The sequence below is a fragment of the Echiichthys vipera genome, assembly GCF_963691815.1.
Source record: "Echiichthys vipera genome assembly, chromosome: X".
NCBI lineage: Eukaryota > Metazoa > Chordata > Actinopteri > Perciformes > Trachinidae > Echiichthys > Echiichthys vipera.
In genome coordinates this window covers 27,644,794-27,667,223 of record NC_139825.1, presented here as the reverse complement: position 1 = coordinate 27,667,223, position 22,430 = coordinate 27,644,794, and the positions used below count along the sequence as shown (strand labels likewise).

At 39.1% G+C, this 22,430-nt stretch overlaps 1 protein-coding gene across 1 annotated transcript; it reads left to right on the top strand.

Annotated features, from left to right (window-relative positions):
* Positions 1-1,100: 1,100 nt before the first annotated feature.
* fancd2 (FA complementation group D2) lies at positions 1,101-20,767 on the top strand. Its single transcript, XM_083939872.1, has 44 exons — positions 1,101-1,179; positions 1,660-1,720; positions 2,751-2,885; positions 2,973-3,040; positions 3,122-3,228; positions 3,348-3,408; positions 3,586-3,638; positions 3,743-3,821; positions 3,967-4,091; positions 4,195-4,282; positions 4,809-4,913; positions 5,002-5,102; positions 5,233-5,344; positions 5,457-5,492; positions 6,308-6,454; positions 6,585-6,719; positions 6,816-6,947; positions 7,064-7,171; positions 7,264-7,373; positions 7,480-7,534; positions 8,719-8,838; positions 8,996-9,069; positions 9,159-9,311; positions 9,460-9,560; positions 9,667-9,782; positions 10,365-10,473; positions 10,581-10,679; positions 11,596-11,690; positions 11,773-11,928; positions 12,074-12,190; positions 13,132-13,260; positions 13,350-13,468; positions 13,623-13,733; positions 14,324-14,454; positions 14,545-14,644; positions 15,070-15,192; positions 15,429-15,522; positions 16,651-16,722; positions 16,962-17,000; positions 17,092-17,166; positions 18,322-18,396; positions 18,579-18,725; positions 18,803-18,901; positions 20,196-20,767. Exons 2-44 carry the CDS (start codon positions 1,660-1,662, stop codon positions 20,280-20,282), a joined length of 4,359 nt encoding a protein of 1,452 aa, XP_083795998.1. The 5' UTR covers positions 1,101-1,179; the 3' UTR covers positions 20,283-20,767.
* Positions 20,768-22,430: the final 1,663 nt, after the last annotated feature.

Sequence of the window (22,430 nt, the reverse complement as noted above, 5' to 3'; positions counted from 1 at the left end):
CACTTCTCCTTTGATAGTCTAAACTTTAAAAAAAAAAGTGACATGACATGAAAAATTATCTCATAATTCATGTCAATGTCATGTTCAATATTTAAAAAAACAAAACTGAGAATATCTGAGGTGACCTGAGATGAACTGTCTCTGAAGTGTCTTCCTCTCATGAAACCACAGCACATCCTCCGCTGACCTACTGCTGGAAATGTGCAACCATTTACACTGGACCACATGTACGACAACCCCTCTCCTCCCTGCTTCTCCTTTCATATCTACACAGGCACACACACACACACACACACACACACACACACACACACACACACACACAGGCTTGCACACACACATCTGGCCGGGGGTAAATTAACTAACATTCCCACAGAGGCTAATCTCCACGCCTCTACTGTGACAAGATAATAATAATAAAATAAGGGACAGCAGCTCCTCTGGCAGCTAAATATGTATCTACCTGCCACAGCCTGAGGGACTCACTGTAACATTCAAAAATGCATGGATTTATGTATAATTGTTTAAAATTGTACTGTACCGTACTGATTATGAATTGTAATATTGTAATATTAGATTAGAGCAGGAATACGCTGCTTAGTGCTCTGGCATCTTGTTCCTTCTGCTGCTCAACTCAGAGGCTCAACGAGTCACTCATAGAACTGATCTGGGAGAAGGACCGATCCAAGATGGCGGCCGCATTTCTCGCGGCCCAACGTTCGATGCGGCATCTACTCTTTATATCTATGGTCGTGCCTGTTTCCCCACACGGCGTATCCCGGAAATAGTCTTCGTGAGCAAACAAGCCTTCAGAGCTCTGACCCCGCCCACCAACGGCCCACTGTTAGGTGTTAACCAAAGACTATAAACACAGCGCGGTGCTGGGAAAGTTAGAGACCGTCTGAAACACGATGTCGTTGTGCTGCTGAGAGACGGATAACTTCGAACATCTCAAAATATATTTCATAAAACAGACTAACTTTTAAATGAGTCAAATATTAATCATAAAGCTGCTTCATCCGAAAATTCTGGGACCTTTGGAGCATTTATGTATAAACTTTTATGTGAACTAAACGGAGATGATCCCTAACGGTTGATGACGCGCACAGCAGTTTGGCGCGGGAGGTTGTTTTGTAACTTCTGTGTGTTGCTCGTAAAATAGCCGTCTGTCTATCAAACGTATGTCTCACTTTTATAACTTTTATCATCCTGAAAGCTAACGACATGACTTCGATATAACGCCACACACTAGTGTATGAGAATGGCATGTTTGTGTTGTACTGGTTTACTGGACTAGCTTAACGCTGCGCTGTAGCCGTCGGCGAAGTCCACTTAAAATACATAACGTTAGCTTTTTTTGCTACTGAATATAATAGAAATACTTTATTAATCCACAGCTGGGAAATTGCAGTGTAACAGTAGCATTACACCCAGACACGTCGAAACAGTAATATAAGAATGCAATATAAACTATATCTGAAAAAGAAAATGTATAAATAAGCGGTCTAATCGTAGTGCAAATGTAAACATAATATAAGTAGCAGTGGACAGATTGAGAAACACATAAGGTGCTATTGTTCTGAACAGTTTGACTGCTGGACAGACGTGTATGCCAGCCTGGTGTAGCTATTAAAACACTTGTCCCTTGTGTTTCATCAGATGATGCGTAAGAAACGACGCTCCTCTGTGGTGGAAGGAGAGGGAGCTACTACGACCACTAGTAAGTTATCACCACGGCAGTTCATAACTTTGTCATTAACGTCACCGTTTTTCCCACTAAAGTTCCCCAGCTTGCTTACCAGGGAGATAGCTCCCCAGCTCCCTGTTACAATAACGTTAACTAAATTATTTACATTGAGAGCAAAGTAGGATCAGTGTCACATGACTAACACATAATCTCACAGGGCCATTGCCTGTTTGACCTCACACTGACATGATTACACCATCATGGCTTAAAGTTCTCAGGCACTATGCTTGATTTCAGGCATAGAGCGTTTTTTAAAATTAATTTAATGCTTAATGCAATACATTGTACACATTTCCTTTCATACTCTAACCCAGGTGTTCCCATCCTTCTCCCGGAGGGCCACTGCCCTGCATGTTTTAGGTTTCTCCCTGCTCTAACACACCTGAGTCTATTAATGTGCTTGTTATCAAGCAGATGAAGCTGGTCACAGGTTTGATGATCATTAGACTCAGGTGTGTTGGAGCAGGGAGAAACCTAAACCATGCAGGGCAGTAGCTCTCCAGGAGCAGGATTGGGCACCCCTGCTCTAACCCCTATTACTATACTAGGCAAACACACTGTCTCATCACCCTCATAAACTGATAACACCATTTCTAGAACGTTATCTATATGGGAAGCCCAGTGTTAAATTCAATTCAATTTTATTCATAATTGCCAAATCATAACAAAAGTTATCTCAAGACACTTTACACATAGAGTAGGTCTAGACCATACTCTGACTTATTTATGATTTACAGAGATCTAACAATTCCTCCTAGAGCAGCAACAAATCAGACTTTCTTTAATAATAATATCTTTATACAGTATTTATCCAGCAATCTTGTGCAACGAGAACCTTCCTTTTAACAGGGTTTTAACACCAGCTCTATGGACGATGGCCATCTGTCTTGACCGGTTGGGGAAAGAGAGAGAGAGATAGACGAACACCAAAAACAGAAAGACACAAGACAGGGTTCTTGGCTGGATACTGTTTTATTAAAGTTTTATTCTCCTTTCTCTGTAGAGGCAAAGAAGAGTCGCAGAACTGGGCGCCAACCAAAAGAGCATGCTCAAGAAGAGCCAAATGAAAGTGTATTTGGTCTTTTTCTTCGAGAGGCAGGTGTCACCTTGAAACAAGGCGGCACATCCAATGAGATTGGTAAACATTGGTTTCAAAAAAACATACCAGGTCAGTGAATGAAACCAGTTTTTCCAGTTCTGATATTTTGGATCTTTTCCCCTTTAGCTGTCGAACAAGTAGTTTTCCAAAAAAGGATACAGAAACAATTACAGAAGAGTCCCAGATACCCTGGGGTAAGCATAAACACCGTCACTATACAAAACCGAGAGATATAACCCTGAGATATTATATTCCACTAACATTTCTTTGATCAGATTGTTCAGGAATTCATCACTGGATTGGAGTCCCATATTGAGGACGCTGAGCAGTTTAGGAACTGCCTTCTTCCATGTGTCCCACAATTGTCTGATCGAGACTCTAGGTAACTGTTATAAAAATACAAAATGACTGAACTTTAATTTATAAAGGGCACAGCTATGACCTAGTACAAGCTTATGTCTGGGCTTTGTACGATGTGACACGTTTTCTTCTGTGTTGCAGTTGTTCCAGCTCATTCCAGGAAAGTCTGCTGCGCATGCTGTTGGGGATTGAAATGCTGCAGGTCAGAATTTCTGCGTAGATTCTGCCAAAAACTGTGTCGCTTTTCACAAAGGATGTCACACAGTAGAACAAATTAAAGTATTTTTCTGCTCTGAGGCATGCAAATATGTACTGTGCAAAGTGTACATGGGCAGTGCATCTTTCACAAATCCTTAATCTACTTTTCTTTTTCCTGCAGACCTTCATCATTAATACCTTACTCGAGAAACTCCCTGAATTCATGTTAGATGGGTCAGTATTTCGTGGGAGGTCACTTTACAGCATCTTAACCATTTCACACACACTTTTTTTCCTGTTATCTTGTGTTTCTAAATGTCTTGTTCTTTCCATTACAGTACTGGAGATGGAGGGCACAGTATTCCTCACACAATTATTAACCAGCTTAAATGGCTAGACCGAGTTGTGGACAGCAAGGTAGTAATTTCTGTGTGAACAGGTCACAGACATTAAAGTTATTAAACATGTTTTTATTTTTTAGAACTGTAATGTGCTTCTTCTTCATATCAGTCACCACTAACTTCCTGATTGTGACACATTTATTTCTGCCTGTTATTTACAGGAGTTGGCCACAAAGCTCATGGAGCTTGTGTCAGTAGCATCAGTGGAGATTCAGCGTGACATCATCACAAGTTTACCAGAGATACTGGAAGACTCACAGCACAATGATATAGCCAGAGAGCTCAAGTATGTACAATAAATCTCTACTACAGACCTGTTCTTGTACTGTATGTGTGGCTTCAGAGTTGCTGATTATACTTGCTGCTGTTTCCATCCCTGTTCTCTGTAGCGTCTTACTCCAGGAGAACACTCAGCTGACTGTTCCCATCCTGGATGCCCTCTCTAGTCTGAACATCAGTTTCCCATTACTTACTGAGGTAGAGCGCGCACACACACACACACTGACCATCACAGTCTAGTGATGGACAGTTTGTGAAATTCTGGGTGGATACAGATAACAAATAATAATAATATTATTATTATTATAATAATTAAAATAACAATTTGACCAATTGCTGATGCTGATACCAATGTTTTTTTTTGTTTTTTTTTACCCTTTTTACACAACATTTAGCCAGCACAAAAATTGATGCAACACAGTAGATGAACATAATCTGTGAATATCATCTTATTTGCCGAGTCAAATATCAGCTGATACCGATGTTCGGACAATAAGTTAGTGCATCCCCATTAAAGCTGTGACACCACAACCGTAGTCCTGACTACTTGTTTAAAGTCATAGTTTCTGAATACGGGCATTTTGATACTTTCAAAGTATTTATATGGCACCCAGACCTGCTTTTCAATAAAAACGAGATGGAAATCTCTTTTTACAATATGGGACCTTTAAAGGCCAAGTGAATGTCACTGTGTGTTGTTACTTATTACTGTCTGCTCTCTTAGGTCCGTGGAGCCGTTATGGCCACCTTGGCTGCTGTGCAACTGGAGGACTTACCTGTGGTGGTCAAGTTCATCCTGCACTCTGTCTCAGCCTCTGATGCATCTGAGGTCAGAGCTCAGTCATGTCCACAGCATTTTGCATTTAAAAAAGATAACATAGTAATTATGCTCTGGCATGTGTTTTGACCATGTGTAGGTGGTGTGTAATCTTCGTAAAAAACTGGAGTTGGAGCAGTGTGTTCTCCCACCTGTGCTGCAGGCCTCCCAGAGCCGCATGAAGAGCAAAGGATCAGCAGCGTAAGACAACACAGATTCCATTTCACTCACAACTATCAGTACCTTTATTCAGGAACATATTCTGAAGTAGGCCAGTCGGTTGATGTTATATTCCTGAAGATTTAATTTAATAAATGTGTTTTTGGAGCAGGTCCGCTTCCCCTACAGTAGCTGGTAGCAGCCAGGACAGCGTTGCATTGATACTGGACGGCATCAAGTCAGCAGTACGATTCCAGAAAACTATATCTGAGGCTTGGCTCAAGGTGGGGAAAAATTAATCAGTATTTAATAATAAGTAATAATGATGCTTTTAAATAACAGTCTTCTCAATGTGAGTGTTGCTAACTGAACTTTTATTCTGCTGTTTTTCATTAGTCAATAGAGTCTGTCGATGAAGAGGAGGACCATAAGGTGAGTGTCATCTCCTCAGTTCAGGGAATCCCCAGTATACTGTTCTGCTGCTGCGTTCAATTCCAAGTCAGAAAACACCTATTTAACAGCGTGGGGAAACTCTAGGCAGTATAGCCATTTCAAGCAATACCAGTTGATGGTTTATTTTGCCACATGTTCACAGATGGAAGATGGACAGTACTGTGTGTACGACTCATTTAATGAGACCCAATTAAGACAGAGCTGCTAATAAACAGTATAGTTCTACAGCTTTCACTACTGTTGATGGTGGACAAGCCTTGTTGGGTTGTTAGGTTGGTGATGTTCATCTGACATTCCATCTCAGACTTCAGGGCAGGCGTTACAGTCTAAACTTCCACCTGGGTACTCAGACTTTATCTAGTTCAACTGAAAAGCACCACATTCTGTACCCACACAAGTCTATAAAATTAAGAACACGTGAAAAAAATAGCAAGGAATTTGTAACATTTTTTAAAGTTGTAAATAAAGTCTGGGAAATTATTAAAATGTTTTTTTATCATTTGGTAGCATATATCATACTGTTTACTAAGTATCATCTTCAAGACCATTTTAAATTGAAGGAGATCCAGCCCTATTATGTCCGTGGGGATGTGAATCTCATGCTGTGTTTATATTATCGGCGACACAGCAACATGCTACAAGCTATATCCAATAGAAGCTGGTGACATGTAGCCACAAAGTGACGGCCAGCAATTGTCACTGCATGACATTGCTAGGCCGTTTTGAGCTTTAATAGCTCTTAGTGTGAACACAGCATATGCATCTCTCCCTTCAAATGTGCTCTGCCGCGTCAGGTTCTAGATGTGCTGGTGCTTTTAATCCTTCACTCCACCAATGCCAACCATAGCCGGCGGGGGGCAGAGAGGGTGCTGAAGGTGAAAGTGAGGACCGGACTGATTCAGGAGGCTCTGTTCCAGAGGATCTTCAGGGACTATCATCAGGTTGGTCAGTCAGCGGAGGTACAAGTTTAGATATATAGACAATAGCACAGTGCACTTTATTTTTTATGCTGATGTAGTCATGCGTTAGTTTTTGAACAACAAGTTGTATTAATTAATGATGATACTCTAGGTCATGCGAGGGTATTTCCCCTCTATCCTGGCTCTGGCTCAGAGCTTGTTGCGCTCCCCTGACCCCTGTGTGGTGCCTTTTGGAGGACATATGTACCGGCACTCGTTCACCGCTTTTGACTCTTACTGCCAACAGGTGGGTTTTTTTTTTTTAATTTATTGTTTTTTTTAAATGTGCACATTTTTCATGCAGCCAAGTCATTTTAATTCTGTCCTTTATTGTGGTTTATAGGAGGTGGTGGGCTCTTTAGTCACCCATGTGTGCAGCGGTGTGGGTGGAGAGGTAGACATGGCTCTGGAGCTGCTCTGCAGCCTGGTTACAGAAAAGCCCTCAGAAATGTCCCAGTATGCTGTTTTTGTGAAGGTAAGGAGGTGATGCATATATCTGCTATTGTAATATATTCTAAATGTTATATGTTAGCACAATTGATGTATGTATATGCAGCGTGTAGCCAGCAGATGGTGGTGGTTGTGTTACAGGGAATCTTGGACTACATGGACAACCTCACACCCCAGCAGATCCGCAGACTCTTCCACCTTCTGAGCAGACTGGCCTTTGGGCAACAGCAGCGGGGATCTCACATCCAGGTGAACATGAACAAGATAATTCAGGCTTTTTAATTCAGCTTGTCATCCTCTCACCCGCCGACCTCCATCTCACGTTCTGTTCTTCCCTTCAGGATGACATGCACATAGTGATCCGCAAACAGCTCTCCAGCACTGTGCCCAAGTACAAGCGTATTGGCATCATTGGTGCTGTAATGGTTGTAGGCAGCATGGGGGCTTTAAGGTAATCGCTGTTAGTCACAGGAATAAGAAGTATTTTTCTTGTTCATTATGTCGCTTTATCTCTCTCTGTCTTGATCACACTCTTTGCTGCCCCACCCGCCCTCCAGATTTAAAGTGAAGGAGTCACAGAAAGGGACGTTACCCCAGGAGACACTCAGACAGGTATATTAGGCATTAAAACAATCCCAATGAACAATGTATGTATGTTGCAAAGATATTTCCATATGATTTTCTCATTGATTAGATTTTTATTTTGTTCATTTTCATTTCAATCACATTTTACTTGTGGCTTACAGTTATTATATTTTTCTATTTGTGTCAAGGTAAAAAAAAAAAAGAAAAGGCAAAAGCCTGTGGCTAAAATTCTTATTTTGCATTTAATTTGGCTTTATTAGTGGATAAGATGGCTTTGGTTTATATTGGTTGATTCGTGTACCCACATGTCTTTCCTTTACAGACATACACACTTTTTTCCAGTTCATGCAGTTGTTTCCATGCAGTATAAATGTTGTATTTGCCAATTCTAAAATAGTGTATTTGAAAATTTCTGCATACTTTGGTCCCTAAACAGTCTAAGAATTGGATACATTTTGGTCTGGATGGAAAGCTGAGACTATTGCGGATTCAATGAGACCAATTTTATTCATGTTTGATGATGTTCGTTCAGATCATTACATCTGAAACTTGACCTCGCTTATACTTTAGTTTTCCTAAAATGAGATTTAAAAAAGGTTGCAATATCTCATCTAAGACTACTCGATTCTAAAATAAACCATACTTATTTTGGTCTAATTATGATCACAATTATTTAACATGATTACTAATTGACCTACTCTTTTAACAGTGTATTTTCTACCAACTTACTTTGAATATAATTAAACTGAAAAGTAAATGTTTAAAAAGAGAGAAATTATATGTATATATATTTAAATAAATAATATATAAATAACACATACATTGTAAGATCAACTATGTTGTAACATTATTGCACTTCCACATATTCAATATATAAAAATAATACCTAAAAATAAACTGGATCAGATATGTTGTGGTGCTCTGCCACATCTTACTGAATACTCCTAAAGATATATTCAACATATATTTAACATATTCCAGTCAGGATATATAACAAAAGACAAAACAAGAGCATCATTGCGAAACAAAACTTGCTAGACAAAATCGAAATTCAAAATAATATTTGATTAATTACCCAGCCCTACTTTGTCTTGCTTACAGTATTGCAATAAAGTGATTTATAACCCCTGTATCATGATTTGTATCATATCGTCAATCACTGCAGTTGTCTGGTTTGTAGATAACAGGTATGTGTGTATCGCCTGTTGCAGGTGACAGCCTTGTTGGAGCTGGTGAAGTCCTGCAGTGAAAGCTCACCTGAGGCGGCAGCACTGTACTTTGATGAACTGGCCAACCTGATCCTGAGCTCTACCCTAGACCCACAGGTGCAGGTGTGTCTCAAACAAACATTTACCATTTTCCCTATCTTAATAGCCCCATATCTCTTAATTTTTGACATAGCCACATTTTTTGACATGCATACAATGTTAAGACGCAACTAAGGCACAAATAAACATTCCAGTCCTGTTATTTTCCTCCTCCCAATAGGAAATGATCGGAAAGAGCGTCCTAGATGAATTCCAGGAGGACTTTGTGGTGGATATAGGGCCAGAAATATTGGGGTTAGTGATGGACAGCTGGCAGCAAAAGAAATTACTCTATTTAAATATAGTAATAACATTTATTCTTAGAACTACTGTCATGAATCCAGTCCTCACAGTTCCCTTCCCTTTACGCCCCGTGTGATGTACAACCTCGAAGACGATGGGGGTCAGGAAGGCATTGTCATCAATCTGTTGCCTCTACTGGCCAAAGATGTCCAGAACAAAGGAGAGCAGCAGAGTCAAACCTTGAAGGCACACAAGTCAGTCAAATGCCACCTGTAACCAGTTCTGATGAGTGACATCAAAAAATATGTAGTCAATGATATATTTCACTTGCCCCACTTTTATTTTACAATATTATACAGACATGCATATATTTACCATGTTTCTGTATTTTTGTGGGGGCAGGCGAGTGTCTCCTCTCTGTCTGTCTCCATTTTTCCGCCTCTTGAGACTCTGTGAGGAGAAGCAGCACGAGGGAGACTTGGAGGAGATTGACGGCCTGCTAGGTGAGGAAGTGGAAGTTAAACGTTTTTCCTAGAAACAGTTTTGGTCTCCTATTTCTATGGATGTAAAAATATGCGTTTGTGTGTGCTTACATGTGCTGGAACACAGGCTGCCCTCTACTCCTAACAGACATGGATGTAGTGGAGAAAATGGAGAGTCTGTCAAAAACTGAGAGGGAATTTCTCTGTACTTTGCTGTTTCACACCATCAACTGGTTCAGAGAGGTAACTGCATGTGATTGATTTGATTTTTCTTAAAAGACTTAGACTTCTCCTTATTGATTCTTTGGGGTGACTCACCCAAAGAAAAACACAAGGGTGGTATAAAAAGAAAATACAGTAAGGGATAACCAATAAACTCTTAAATAAATACAGAAAGTATAAAAAAAAAAACAGTAAACAATAAACTCTTAGTTAAATATATATGAAGTAGATGTAAGAATACAGGTAAAATAAAATTCACGAAAAATGAAATCAGATAAGTTAAATGTAGAGTAAATATAATGTATAAGATAAAATATGTGACTGTGTATGACAGAGATGAGCAGTAAGATTAAATTATTGCACTTCAGTGGTGGATGAAGTTATTGCACAAAGAAAAGAAGATAAGTGTCCAGGTGTGTAATAGTAGATTATTAACTGTACAGTGAGTGGCTCCCACTCCTTCTGTCCTATTTATTTCCTCCTGCCCCCGAGAGAGGACTTGTAGAGGATGATGTCCTGAGGGACAAAGGAGTTCTTGAGCATGTTGGTCCAAAAGCAGGAGATACGGGACTAAAGCCTTGTCTTTCCCCTGTTTTGTGATAGGTCTTAAATGCATTCTGTACACAAAAAGAAACCGATATGAAGATGAAAGTGATGACACGTCTACAGAACATCACCTACCTCCAGACGCTGTTGAAGAGAGCTTTAGCAGGCAAGTTTTTGATCCATCAGTACTGGGCATCTCAGAATTTACTAATTTTCTCTCAATTTTAAAATGTTAAAATAATATATTATGATTTTCTTCAATGTGTGTTTTAGGAACACCTGGCTTTGTTCCACCAGTTGCCAACTTTGACGGAGAAAGCACAGATGCAGTTATACTTAGTTCTGCTGCTCCTGTAAATAAGGGAAAGAAAGGTAATATATGTTGTATCCTCTGAATAAGGAAATAATACATAAATACCTACTTTTTTTAGTGCAATAAATTAATATATCAGTACATCTACAAAATTTCCAATATGTTTACATGTATTTGCAATTATTATTTTTATTTTTGTATTTTACACACCCAGTGATAAAACCAGATAAATGATAAAACTAAAATAGAAAAAAATCAAAAACTGTTACTACATATTCATCCATATAAACACATATATACATTCATACACACGTATAAAAAGACATATTGTACATATAAGCAATTTATGTAAAAAAAACTAATGCAAATAGTGGGCAATAAAAACCCAGGAATCAAATGAATAACAAACATAAGAGGCAGTAAATTCTAAGAACAAGTAAGCTGAAAACAATATAATATGTGTAAGATAGAATTAAAACTAGAGACCATCTTGCAATGGTCTAAAGTGGAGTTGTCAAGGCAGCTTCATTACGTTACCCTACTTACTTTGCCTTTGCTCGGGTCACACACACACACACACACACACACACACACACACACACACCCAATGCCAGTGTTGCTATCAATGCTGGAAACAAAGGAAGACACAAATTATTTTTTTACTTTCAAATTGTTGAAATGTATTGAGTCTGCTGGAAAGTGGACCCCAGGAAGACTAGTGAACTGCTAAGGCATAAGCTAATGGGGGATCCTTTAATAAAACAAATAACCATAAAGATTGGAACAGATGGGAATAAAACAAAGGAAAAGTGACAATTAAAGGCAATGCTGAATAAATCATTTTCCAATTGCTGTTTAAAAAGATTAAATCTAGTTTAAATAAATTCACGAACACATTTTTGGGCATATTGTTAGGATGGGAATGGCCGAACAGTATTTCTTAAATGAAATAATTGTTCACTCACGTGTTTTTAGACAGCAAAGGGAAGAAGAGGAAAGCCCCTTGTAAGAATTCCTCAGAGAGCAGCTCTCAGCTTGAGGAGATGACCGAAGCAGACAAAACTCAGCAGGTAAACCTTTCGTAATAGTCTTGTACGAATCTCTCTTTTTTTATGTATTCAAGCTAAAAAGTTGATTCTGCTTGTGCTAAAGGAACAACCAGAAAAGGAGAAAGATAAGGAGTTCCGGCACGGTGTCAGTCTGGTGTCCTACAGACAGTTTTTTAGGGAGCTGGACATAGAGGTGCTTAATGTGCTGCAGTGTGGATTGCTGTCCCGCTCACTACTGGACTCTGAGCTCCACACCAAGGTCAGAAAATAAATAAGAGGTTTTGTTTTATTTTAAAAGAGAGCAGTTTCATGTAGTTTTATTCTGTTGCACAAATGTGTCCACCACATGCATCAATACACAGGTTTTTGGTATACATCTCCTCCAACATTCTTACATGATTAAGGTACAAGAGGAGGTTCTGCTGGGTCCTGCTGAACTGGTGTTCCTGCTGGAGGATATGCTTCGTAAACTGGAGTTCAGTCTTGCAGCTGGCCCTGCCAAGAGAACCCCTTTCTTTAAGGTACAGAACCGGCGATAATTCAATATGATAACGTTGCACAATATAATTACGTCATCTAGATTTGATTGATTCGATTTGATTTGAATTGATAACAAGCACATAGTAACTCAAATTACACAGGAAATTTGATCTGACATATTTTGAGGCAATATAATTTCAAGATTTCTGCTTTGTTTTTACATCACACCTTACATTACCACTCTGTTATGTTCATTTTGCACTAAAGTTCTTGATTCATTGAGAATATACTCAATACTTTTCATCATCGTTTCATTCATTCGTCAAGTATTGAATCCACACAGGAGTAAACAGAAATAGGCTTTACCATGTGGTTATTTCATACAGACTATTTATTTATTGAATTACCAGAAAACATTTATTTTTTCGCAGTTATTCAAGCATTTATTATATAGGGCAGACAGGAAATGTGCAAAGGGCAGCAGGTCAGAGTTGAACCCGCTGCCTTGAGGACCTCCAGCCTCTTTACATGCGGCGACTGCTCTAACCACTCAGCCACTGGCCGCCCCAGGACAGAAGATTTTGACCTTTCATGGTCATCTTACAACCCTACAATATTAATATCACCCAAACCTCTGTTTTTCATAATTTCTATTAGTTATTACTTATTCCTCTCCCTACCCTGTCTGTCTCCCACTTTTCTGGTCATTACTCATCACTCATCATAGACATACTTCACCTTACATATCATGTTACCCTAGCAAATCGTTGTGTTGTACTTGTCTTAATGTCCTAATGTCTGTATGATTTAAAACTGTCCAAGTGTCCTGTGTGTGTTTTTGTAATGTTATATATTGCAGGTCTTTGAAATCATTCACAACTGTTTTTTGTACTTGTTTTCTTTAATGCATGTAAATAAAATGAAGGCCTGCAGAATGTACATTTTCCGAGACTGAAACTTAATGACATGTTTTTTTTTGCAGGGAAAGACCGATAAAAGCGTGGGCTTCTCTCATCTACAACAGAGGAGCTCCGAGGATATTGCTTCCTTCTGCATCCAGCTGCTGCCCACCCTCTGCTCACACCTGGAGAACTGCCACAACCATTTTCAGGTTCAAACAGAAACAATCTGTAGATAAGAATGAAGACTTGTAGATTCAAGAAATAAAATTAGTTCAGTGTTTGTTTAAATTTTTCCCAGGCTCTGCTGTCAGAGAATAATGGAGTTGTGGACGGACCTGCAACGGAAGTTCAGGAGCACCAGCTGATGTCATCAGGCTACCAGCTGCTCCTGCAGGTCCTGAACACCACCTTCAGCTGGTGAGGAGAACCAGGCCCGCTGACTTTCGTGTCACACATTAAATCTGATAATGCTATAAAATGTAAGAGCAGTATGCCTTTGGAAGAGTCAGAGGGTCTGGCTTCTGTTTAGTTTTGTCTCTGAAATGTATCCATGCATGTGTGAATTTATCAGGTCTGGATTCAGCCAGCCAGGGCAGCGGAGCTTACTGAAGAAGGCTCTGGGAGTTTTGGCTGAACGACTTAAGGGGGGAGGTGCTGAGATGACCCTAGAGCAGCTTGTAAAGTGAGTGATATTGTTTAAGAGCAGCAGAGTAACTGCTTTATATGATTCAATTGGCTCTGGTAGCCTCTCACTGCTAAAAATCAATGACAATATTCTCCAAGTAACTAAATAAAGAGAGCTCTTAAAATACAATTGAAAAATAATTAGTTAAAGATATATATATCTATATGTATTTTAAGAGCTCTCCATTTATATATAAAATCATGCTCATTTTCAGGTTCATACTTTATATTCATACATAATATTTATACTATGTTAATATTTATACTCTGAATATACCTGTGTTCACCCTCTGTCTGAAATGCTGCTTTTGGCGCCTGTCTTTTTAAGTCATGTTCTTCCGCACCTGTGCTCTGGCGTCTCTGCACCATCATTGCGGATGGGGAATGACTGTAAAGGCACTGTACCAACACTTTCTATATAGAGTATAGTTGATGGTAGTTTAATAGAACAAGGGACATTTGCATTTTGTTCTCAGAAGGAACTCTTAATATAAGAATTTTCTAATAATGTCAAGTGCTATCAATGCTTTAATTTGTGTTTTTTGTCAGAATCAACTGTGTCCTTGCTCCCTGTTCTGCTCTGTTTAGACACAGCTTTGAATACCTGGTGAACTTCCGCAGTACAATGCCAGGTCTCAGCACAGCCCTGTGTCTCTCCCAGCTTCTGTCCACTGTATCAGAGAAAGGAGGGAACCCTGCTGCTTACAAGGAGCAGACCGGTCAGTCCGACATATTGCCTCACTTGAATCAAATAAAATTATCAACTGTCCAATGGTCTGTGATGATTAATGCCTCATTTTTCTTTCTAGCTTCCCTAGCAAAACGTTTCCTGAGCCAAGAGTGGGTGACAGCCAGCGGAGAGAAGGAGCGAGGGAACAAATTCAATGAAGCAGTTCACACTCTCCTAAGGTGCGTCTGCATGCCAGACATTGCCATCTTGCACAAAACAAAACAAAAGCTGCATGCAAAATTGATGGAAAGCAACCAAGATGCTTGTATTAGAGCCCAACTTATACACTGGCAATGAAGTAGATCTCATTCATATCAGTATATAATGGCTAATAAGTAACAATATTGTTGTTTTCTGTGTGTTTTGTTTTTTACAATACAAATTGCTTAGGGAAATTACCTCTGGCTCTTTAATAAAAGTTTATTCTCCATGCGATGCAGTAGACCGCAACATGTAGTGTTAAAGCAGCTAGAAGTCTTAGCAAATTTATAAAGCACACTGTGTCCACTTAACACCTTTTATTATTATTATTTAAGCTATTGATATGCTTGTGAATAAGCATCTAAATGTTTTAATTTGCATTTGTCTTTTCTCTTCTCTGCAGAATTTACCTGGAGCATGTTGATGATGTACTGAAGGCAGTGGAGGAAATAGCTGGAGAAGGAATCCCTGAGCTTCTGAATGCATCAAAAGATGAGAGCTCTGCCTCCTGGCTTACACTCAACAGGTAGATCCTCATCACCGTCAGTTCATTGCGCTTAGTTGTCTAAGAGCAGATTGGTAGGTCACTTGTGAGTTATTGATTGTACAATAGCTTAGATTGCAGTTAGATGAATCCATGGGCTCATGTCACGGCCTCACACCAACTAAGACAAATCAACAATAATCACAGTAAAAAGTACATTTATTCATATTGTTATTATTGTGTTGTTAATTCTTCCGTTCCTTACTCTTATTCTTCAGACAAACATTCCTGGTGTTCTACAAAGTGTTGATGTCAGAGCTGGAAAAGGCCATCAGGAAGATTCCTGCTGGCAAAGCCAGTGACAACACCGAGGTCAGCCACTAGGTGTCACACTTTACACTGTGTTCTCTTGCATACAATATACACTTGATTTATTCTGAAATGTTATTTTTTATTGTTCAGAATATGATAGAATATCCACTGTGGCTATACCACTGCTGTACATGTTTTCTATTAATAATCTAGGCAATACAGATTAATTTTTTATTCACAAAATAATAATCTGTATTTTGTGAAAAAAAACAGTGAGCAAAATTAGAGAACACTTTCAGATCCCTCCCAGTTATTGGTGTTAATCTGGCACCTGGTGACAAGTTACTTAATTGTTGGACACACTATTTATTTGGCAGATACTTTACCCTGCGATAGCAGGTTGTCCAGATGAAGGCCAAAGGGATGACTCAGCCATTGCAAGAGAGACTGGGTCTTCCAAGTCTGTGATTTCAAGAATATTGAAACTTTACAAGGACACAGATTAATTTAAGTCCCTCAAAAGAGAGATCTAAACCCCATAGAGATCTCTGGAAAATTCTCAGCAACAAAGTAATGTCTAAGAAACCCACTACAGTTAGTGAACTGTGGAAGAGACTGAAGACGAATGGACCAAGATCAAACCAGAGCAGTGTGAGAAACTAGTGATGTCCTGTGGGCACAGATGTGCTGAAGTCATTCAAAGCTGTGGCCTCTACACGTTCTATTCATTTATGAATCATATAGGGCTGAGAAAACATTGTTTAAATCTTCTCTTCTGACAATAATGGTTACTGTTCTCTAGTTTTGCTCACTGTTTTCTTTCACAAAATAAAGGTTTTTGTTGAAGTGCCACAGCTGATATTCTATCTAATTCTGAACAATAAAAAAACAACTATTTCAGAATAAATCCACTATTTATAATTAGTTCTCTAATTTGATGTCCAGTGTACCCTAAAGTTAAATGTGCCACAGAACACTACTACACATTAACTTAAAAGTGGCAAATCAACAGTTGAATTAATACAAAATGTGTTCAAACTCTGTGAACTGAGAATATGTCTGTAGTGCATTTTTGTGCAAAGCTGTTTCTCTTCAACTGTCCTTTTCAAATAATTCACACGAGTGAGACCATACTTTGTGTGTGCATGTTTTAACCATAAAATTGTGTAACCCATGTCCTCCTTTAAGGCTCAGAGCGAGAAGCTGCTGACCTGGAACCTGGCTGTCAGAGATTTTCATATACTGGTCAACCTAGTTAAGGTCTGTTAACATGATCTAATGGCTATAAATGTCTTTTTGTCTATTTCCAACATTTCGCCAAGTACTGGTTCATATTAAGATATTTGATGAGGGGTGATTTTATAATATTTATCAATTAATCTCATCACCTGTATCCCATCTAATCTTTCGTAGATGTGTTAGTCTTTAATAAATCTGTGTTTATGTGTTTCAGTAAGTTTCAGTTGCTCACATATTTTTCCTCTAATCTCTTCGTACAGGTGTTTGATTCTAGGCCAGTGCTCAATGTGTGCCTTAAGGTGAGTTTGCTGTGCGCGCTGTAAAAGACATCATTTTCAGGTGACGCTGCTGTGACTTTGTATTTACTGATTATAATCTTGTTATTGGTAGTATGGTCGCCTTTTCCTGGAGTCTTTCCTGAAGTTGGGGATGCCACTACTGGACAACAGTTTCAAAAGGCACATGGTATGCATTAGATATTGTTACTTAATAAAGCTAGTAAATGTCATATTAAGTTAAATATTGAATGGTGAAATTCAAACAACACAAAACTACGGTGCACTTTATCAAGGAAGTTAGAGTTTAGACTTTATTGGACAGCAAGTAGGAAATTTGTTTCCACAGTACTGTACAATCTGACACACAAATTGACAGAGGGCAAACACACAATAAACTAACAACAAACAACACCATACTGAGACAGTATTAGAACTCAGGCCTGTTGTTTAGAGCCCTTATGTTTGCAGGGACCCTGCTTCTCCCTGAAGCCCTTCTGCACCTTAGTGTTTTGCACTTGCCCTGTTCTTGATTTGATTAAAGCTACATATGTTAATATACATGCCCAAACATTCAGAAAATATTGTATTAAAACCATAGACTGTATAAAATATGGACATAGTCTCTGTGGTGTCACCCATAGGTTTCTGAAGAGCCGTTGTGAAGTTCACTTTAGCCGGCTTCAGCTGTCACCATCCTGTCACTTTGTCTGCCTCCAGCTAATACAAAAATAGGCAAAAAGGTAGAGCTGAGGCAGGCCGAATAAAGCTCAGTCTATGCTTGCCACCTGTGATGGCACCCACCCTTCACTCGAAGCTGACGTTCCCTTAATTATGCATAACTTTAAGTCTTAATATAATTTAAACAGATGGGTTTTTTAAAAATTCACACCTACGTACAGTTTTCATGAGGAGGGAAATTCGCTATTAGAGACTAAAACTGTTTTTGGTATCAGTTTATATCTGCTGTAAAGTTGGGCATTTTAACATGGGACTCTATGGGGATTGACTCGCTTTAGGAGCCAGCCTCAAGTTTAGGGAAGTGCAGTTTTTGGCATTATTTTACAGCCCAAGAGGTTGCCGCTTGATTAAAACGAATTGTTTTAAGGTACAAAAGCATTAAAAATGTCATAGTACTTAAATAAGATTCAGTTTTGAAGTTGATTCATATCTTGCGTTATATGTAAGTGTACATTTTCTTTTTCTTCCCATTCCCTACATCATTCAAGCATAGGTTGGCACTAGAGCATAGCTATGCACAGAGAGACATTCAGTGTTGTTTGGAAACATGCAATGTGAAGTGCTGCCAGTGGGCTGACTATGAGTGATACATTGTCTTTTCAAGGAAGATGTCCAGAGCCTCCTTAAAACCTTCCAGCTCAGCACCCGGCAGCTCCATCACATGTGTGGACATTCTAAGGTAGCTACAGATCACACAGCTTCTAGCTTATTAATTTCTAATGTCTTTAGGTAGAGCCATCACTCTGCATGTACTGGTGCCAATCTTGGAGTACAACATAATTGGACAGTCTGGATAGTGCATATGTTAATCCTCAGGTGCTCTGTAACTAAGTAGACTTGTCAACATGTGTTGGTGCTCAGCTTCACCAGGATACAAGCCTGACCAACCACGTGCCAGCCTTAAAGAAGAGCCTCGAGTTGTTTGTTTACAGAGTGAAGGCCATGCTGACGCTCAACAACTGTCAAGAGGCATTTTGGATTGGCAACCTGAAGAATCGCAACCTAAAGGTACAACACTACTGAATTTTTACTATGCATCTGTTCATATTTGAGTCGATCACTTAAAGGAATAATATATATTGCAGGGTGAAGAGATTCTTTCTCAGCGCTCACAAGGAAGTGATGAGGATGATGAAGAGGGGGAACAACGTTCACCACTGCCTCAGGAGCAGTCAGACAATGAGGTACCTGCCATTTCCAGGCATTATGTATGAAACAGGATTAGGATTGCTTCCCAGTAGATTTGGTTCTGTGACGGCGGCAGCCGGGGGCATTATGTTGCTGGTTTGCCCTTCCGTCCCATTGTTGTGAACACAGTATCTCTGGCACCCCAGAAGGGATTTTCTTCAAATTCGGCACAAATGTCGATTTGGACACAAGGATGGACACCTTTTTTTGGCAATAGCTCTAGAATTCCTACGCTAATTATAAGTTAATAATGATTATTATTTCACCCAAATGTCTAATAGGATAAAACCATGAAGTCATGCCATTTCATATCCAGAAGGTTAAACTTTACTGTGGCATCATAATGTGCAACACTTCTCTGGCCATTCATTTTGTCGGACACTGAATTGGTGATACTAATCTTGATATTGTGCTGATTGTTTAGATTTTCTGTGATGCTGGGTTAAAGATTAAGATAGGTTAGTGTGTGAAGCATCCATGTTTCACAGAAAATACACTTAATACATTTTTTATTAAATTACTTCAAAGTCTTTACTACGTGTTATGTAATTCTTGACAGTTTGGATCTGCAACTTTACCAGTTGGTGGACCCATACAATTACAGGGTGGTAATTCTATATCTATATCACACATAACAACGGAGTATAACTATTTGTATTAATACATTTTGACATGGAGAATGTCATTTTGAGACAATATGACCCAGAGTTTACTACAATCAGCAGTGACTTGACCAATAATTAGTTGCAAGAACTCTAAAAAAACTAAAGAGACCAACAGATGTTAGGTAAATCTTTGACAATGTGTGCACACTTATTAAACTATGATAAGTATAAACTGTGGTGCATTTCAAAACAACATTCTTGGAGGATTTTTTGAGTTTCTGCGACATCCAAAAAAAGTGTACATTGTAAACAAAATGAAAACCGAATAACATACAAGTATGCGTTAAGTGGCTGAAAAGATTGCCGAGGACCACAACACAGGTTTTATTTGAACGGATTAGCAGCACAGTAATAATACAGTGAGTTACATAAGCCAGCCAAAGAACAGGCTTCTGCTGCTGCTGAGTCAGTCATTACTTTGTGAAGTTCAAACCATGCAGGTCATTTAACAGGCAGCTGAAACTGTGGAGGGACTGGGCTGATAAGATAACTGTTGGAAATCTAAAGCAAGCTAATAATTAGTGGCAGACAGAAGTGTTATGTATAGTTTCTCCATAAAGCTGCTTTAGGTCCACAGTTTTAATTCAGCATGTTTTACAAACGTTTCTCTTGTGCTTTCCACCAGGTCCAGGAGACTGACTCTGAGGAAAGTACGAAGGTCAGCAGAGAGGAAGATGTGGATCAAGACGATATTACTGACGACTCTGACTGACAGAACAATAATCTGTTGGTTTTTAATTTAGAACTTATGCATTTGGTGTCAAACCCCCAATTGTGGATCACCTTTTGAAGTTTCAAATGCCAGTTGCAGTGTCGTTACATTAACTCTTTCCAAATGTGCTTAATACTGCCACTCAATAATAATAGATCAATAATACCAATATACAGCGTTCCTCGCTCCTACCAATCTGTTCAGCTACTTAACGCATACTTACATGTTATTCTGTTTTCCTTTTGTTTACAATGTACACCTTGACTTATTTTGTATGCAGAACCTCAAAAAATCCTCCCCGGTTGTTTTGAAATGCACAACCTTCTTGTATTTCAATGTATGTGGCAATAACACTGCAAGCACATACAGGCACATTTCTGTTTAATATAAAACATGCCTAATAATGAGGTGCTTTCACAATAGGCAGGGTTCTGGGGATGTTGAATGCTTTATTCTGTTTGTTTGCTGACAAAATAAAATATTGATTGTTGCATGATTGTTTTACGTCTGATTTGTGTCAGTCGTTCCTGAAAAATCCCATAAAGAGGGACAGCAATGATAAGCTTACGTTTAAAGAAGGCAGGCTATTTCTATGATACTCTGAGGTCCTGGAGACTCATTTGTGAACATGTAAAAAGAGGATTTGAAGACGGCCAAACTCTTTATACACAAAATTCAGGATTTATAATAACACATTTAATGGCAGGAAATATATGAATATACAGAACCTTCAACCCCAACATAATTATATCATACTCCTCAGTTCTCCCTTTTCAGCGTCCTTGTTAATATTCATGGAAACAACCCAGAGTTACTAACTGGCAACACAAATTCAAAAGGCAAGTTATCCTGCGATAATAACCCTCAATCCCAAATTTCAATTTAATTTTATTTATAGTGCCAAATCATAAAAAAAGTTATCTCAGGTCCCTTTACAGAGTAGGTAAAGAACACACTCTATGACTTATTTGTGATTTACATAGACCCAACAATTCCCCCGTAGAGTACGGTGGCAACGAAAACCTTCCCTATAACAGACAGGAACGTCGGACAGACCCAGCTCTGTGGAGGACGGACATCTGTCTTGACCGGTTGGGGAGGAAGAAAAGGAGAGAGAAAGAGAGAAAAGACAAACAGATGGACAGAGAGACACGCTTCCAGAGATGCAAGCAACCAAACAGTAACTGTAATAATATCTATAGCAATGTGAACACGATCCACATGCCATGGCAGCCAATACATATCACACAATCCTATAGCAGCAGCATCAAGCAGAACAAAAACAACGAAATCAGCTTTAAAAATAACAACACAGCCGAGGGCTCGTAAGCCCTAGCTGAAAGCTTTGTCAAAGAGGAAAGTTTTAAGTTTACTCTTAAATATGGGGACAGTGTCTGCCTCCCGAATAACACTTGGGAGTCGGTTCCACAGGAGAGGAGCTTGGTCGCTGAAGGCTCTGCCTCCAATTCTACTTTTGGAGACTCTAGGAACGACAAGTAGCCCTGCATTCTCAGAGCGCAGCGATCTAGTCGAGTAATACGGTACGGGTAATGAGCTCTTTAAGATACGACAGAGCCTGAACAATAAGAGCTTTGTAGGTAAGGAGAAGGATTTTAAATTCTATTCTGGGTTTTACAGGTAGCCAGTGCAAAGAAGCTAATACAGTAGAAATATGTTCTCTAGATTTGTTTTAGTTAGTACACGAGCTGCAGCATTTTGTACCAACTGGAGACTCTTAACAGACTTATTGGAGCAGCCTGATAATAAGGAGTTGCAGTAGTCCAGCCTAGTAGTAACAAATGCATGGACTAGTTTTTCTGCAATCTTTCTAAGACACAATGTTCCTAATTTTTGCAATATTACGCAGGTGAAAATATGCAGTCCTTGTTGTTAATCTAATGTGAGAATCGAAGGACATATCCTGGTCAAAAATAACACCCAGATTCCTTACTGTGGTGCTGGAGGACAACACAACATCATCCAGGCTAACTATATCTTTAGATATTGAGTTTTGGAGGCCTTCATGACTAAGTACGATAACTTCAGTTTTATTTAACATCAGAAAATTGCAGGTCATCCAGCTTTTTATTATCTTAATGCACATTTGAAGTTTATCTTACCTATCAGTTTCTTCTGGTTTGAACAAAT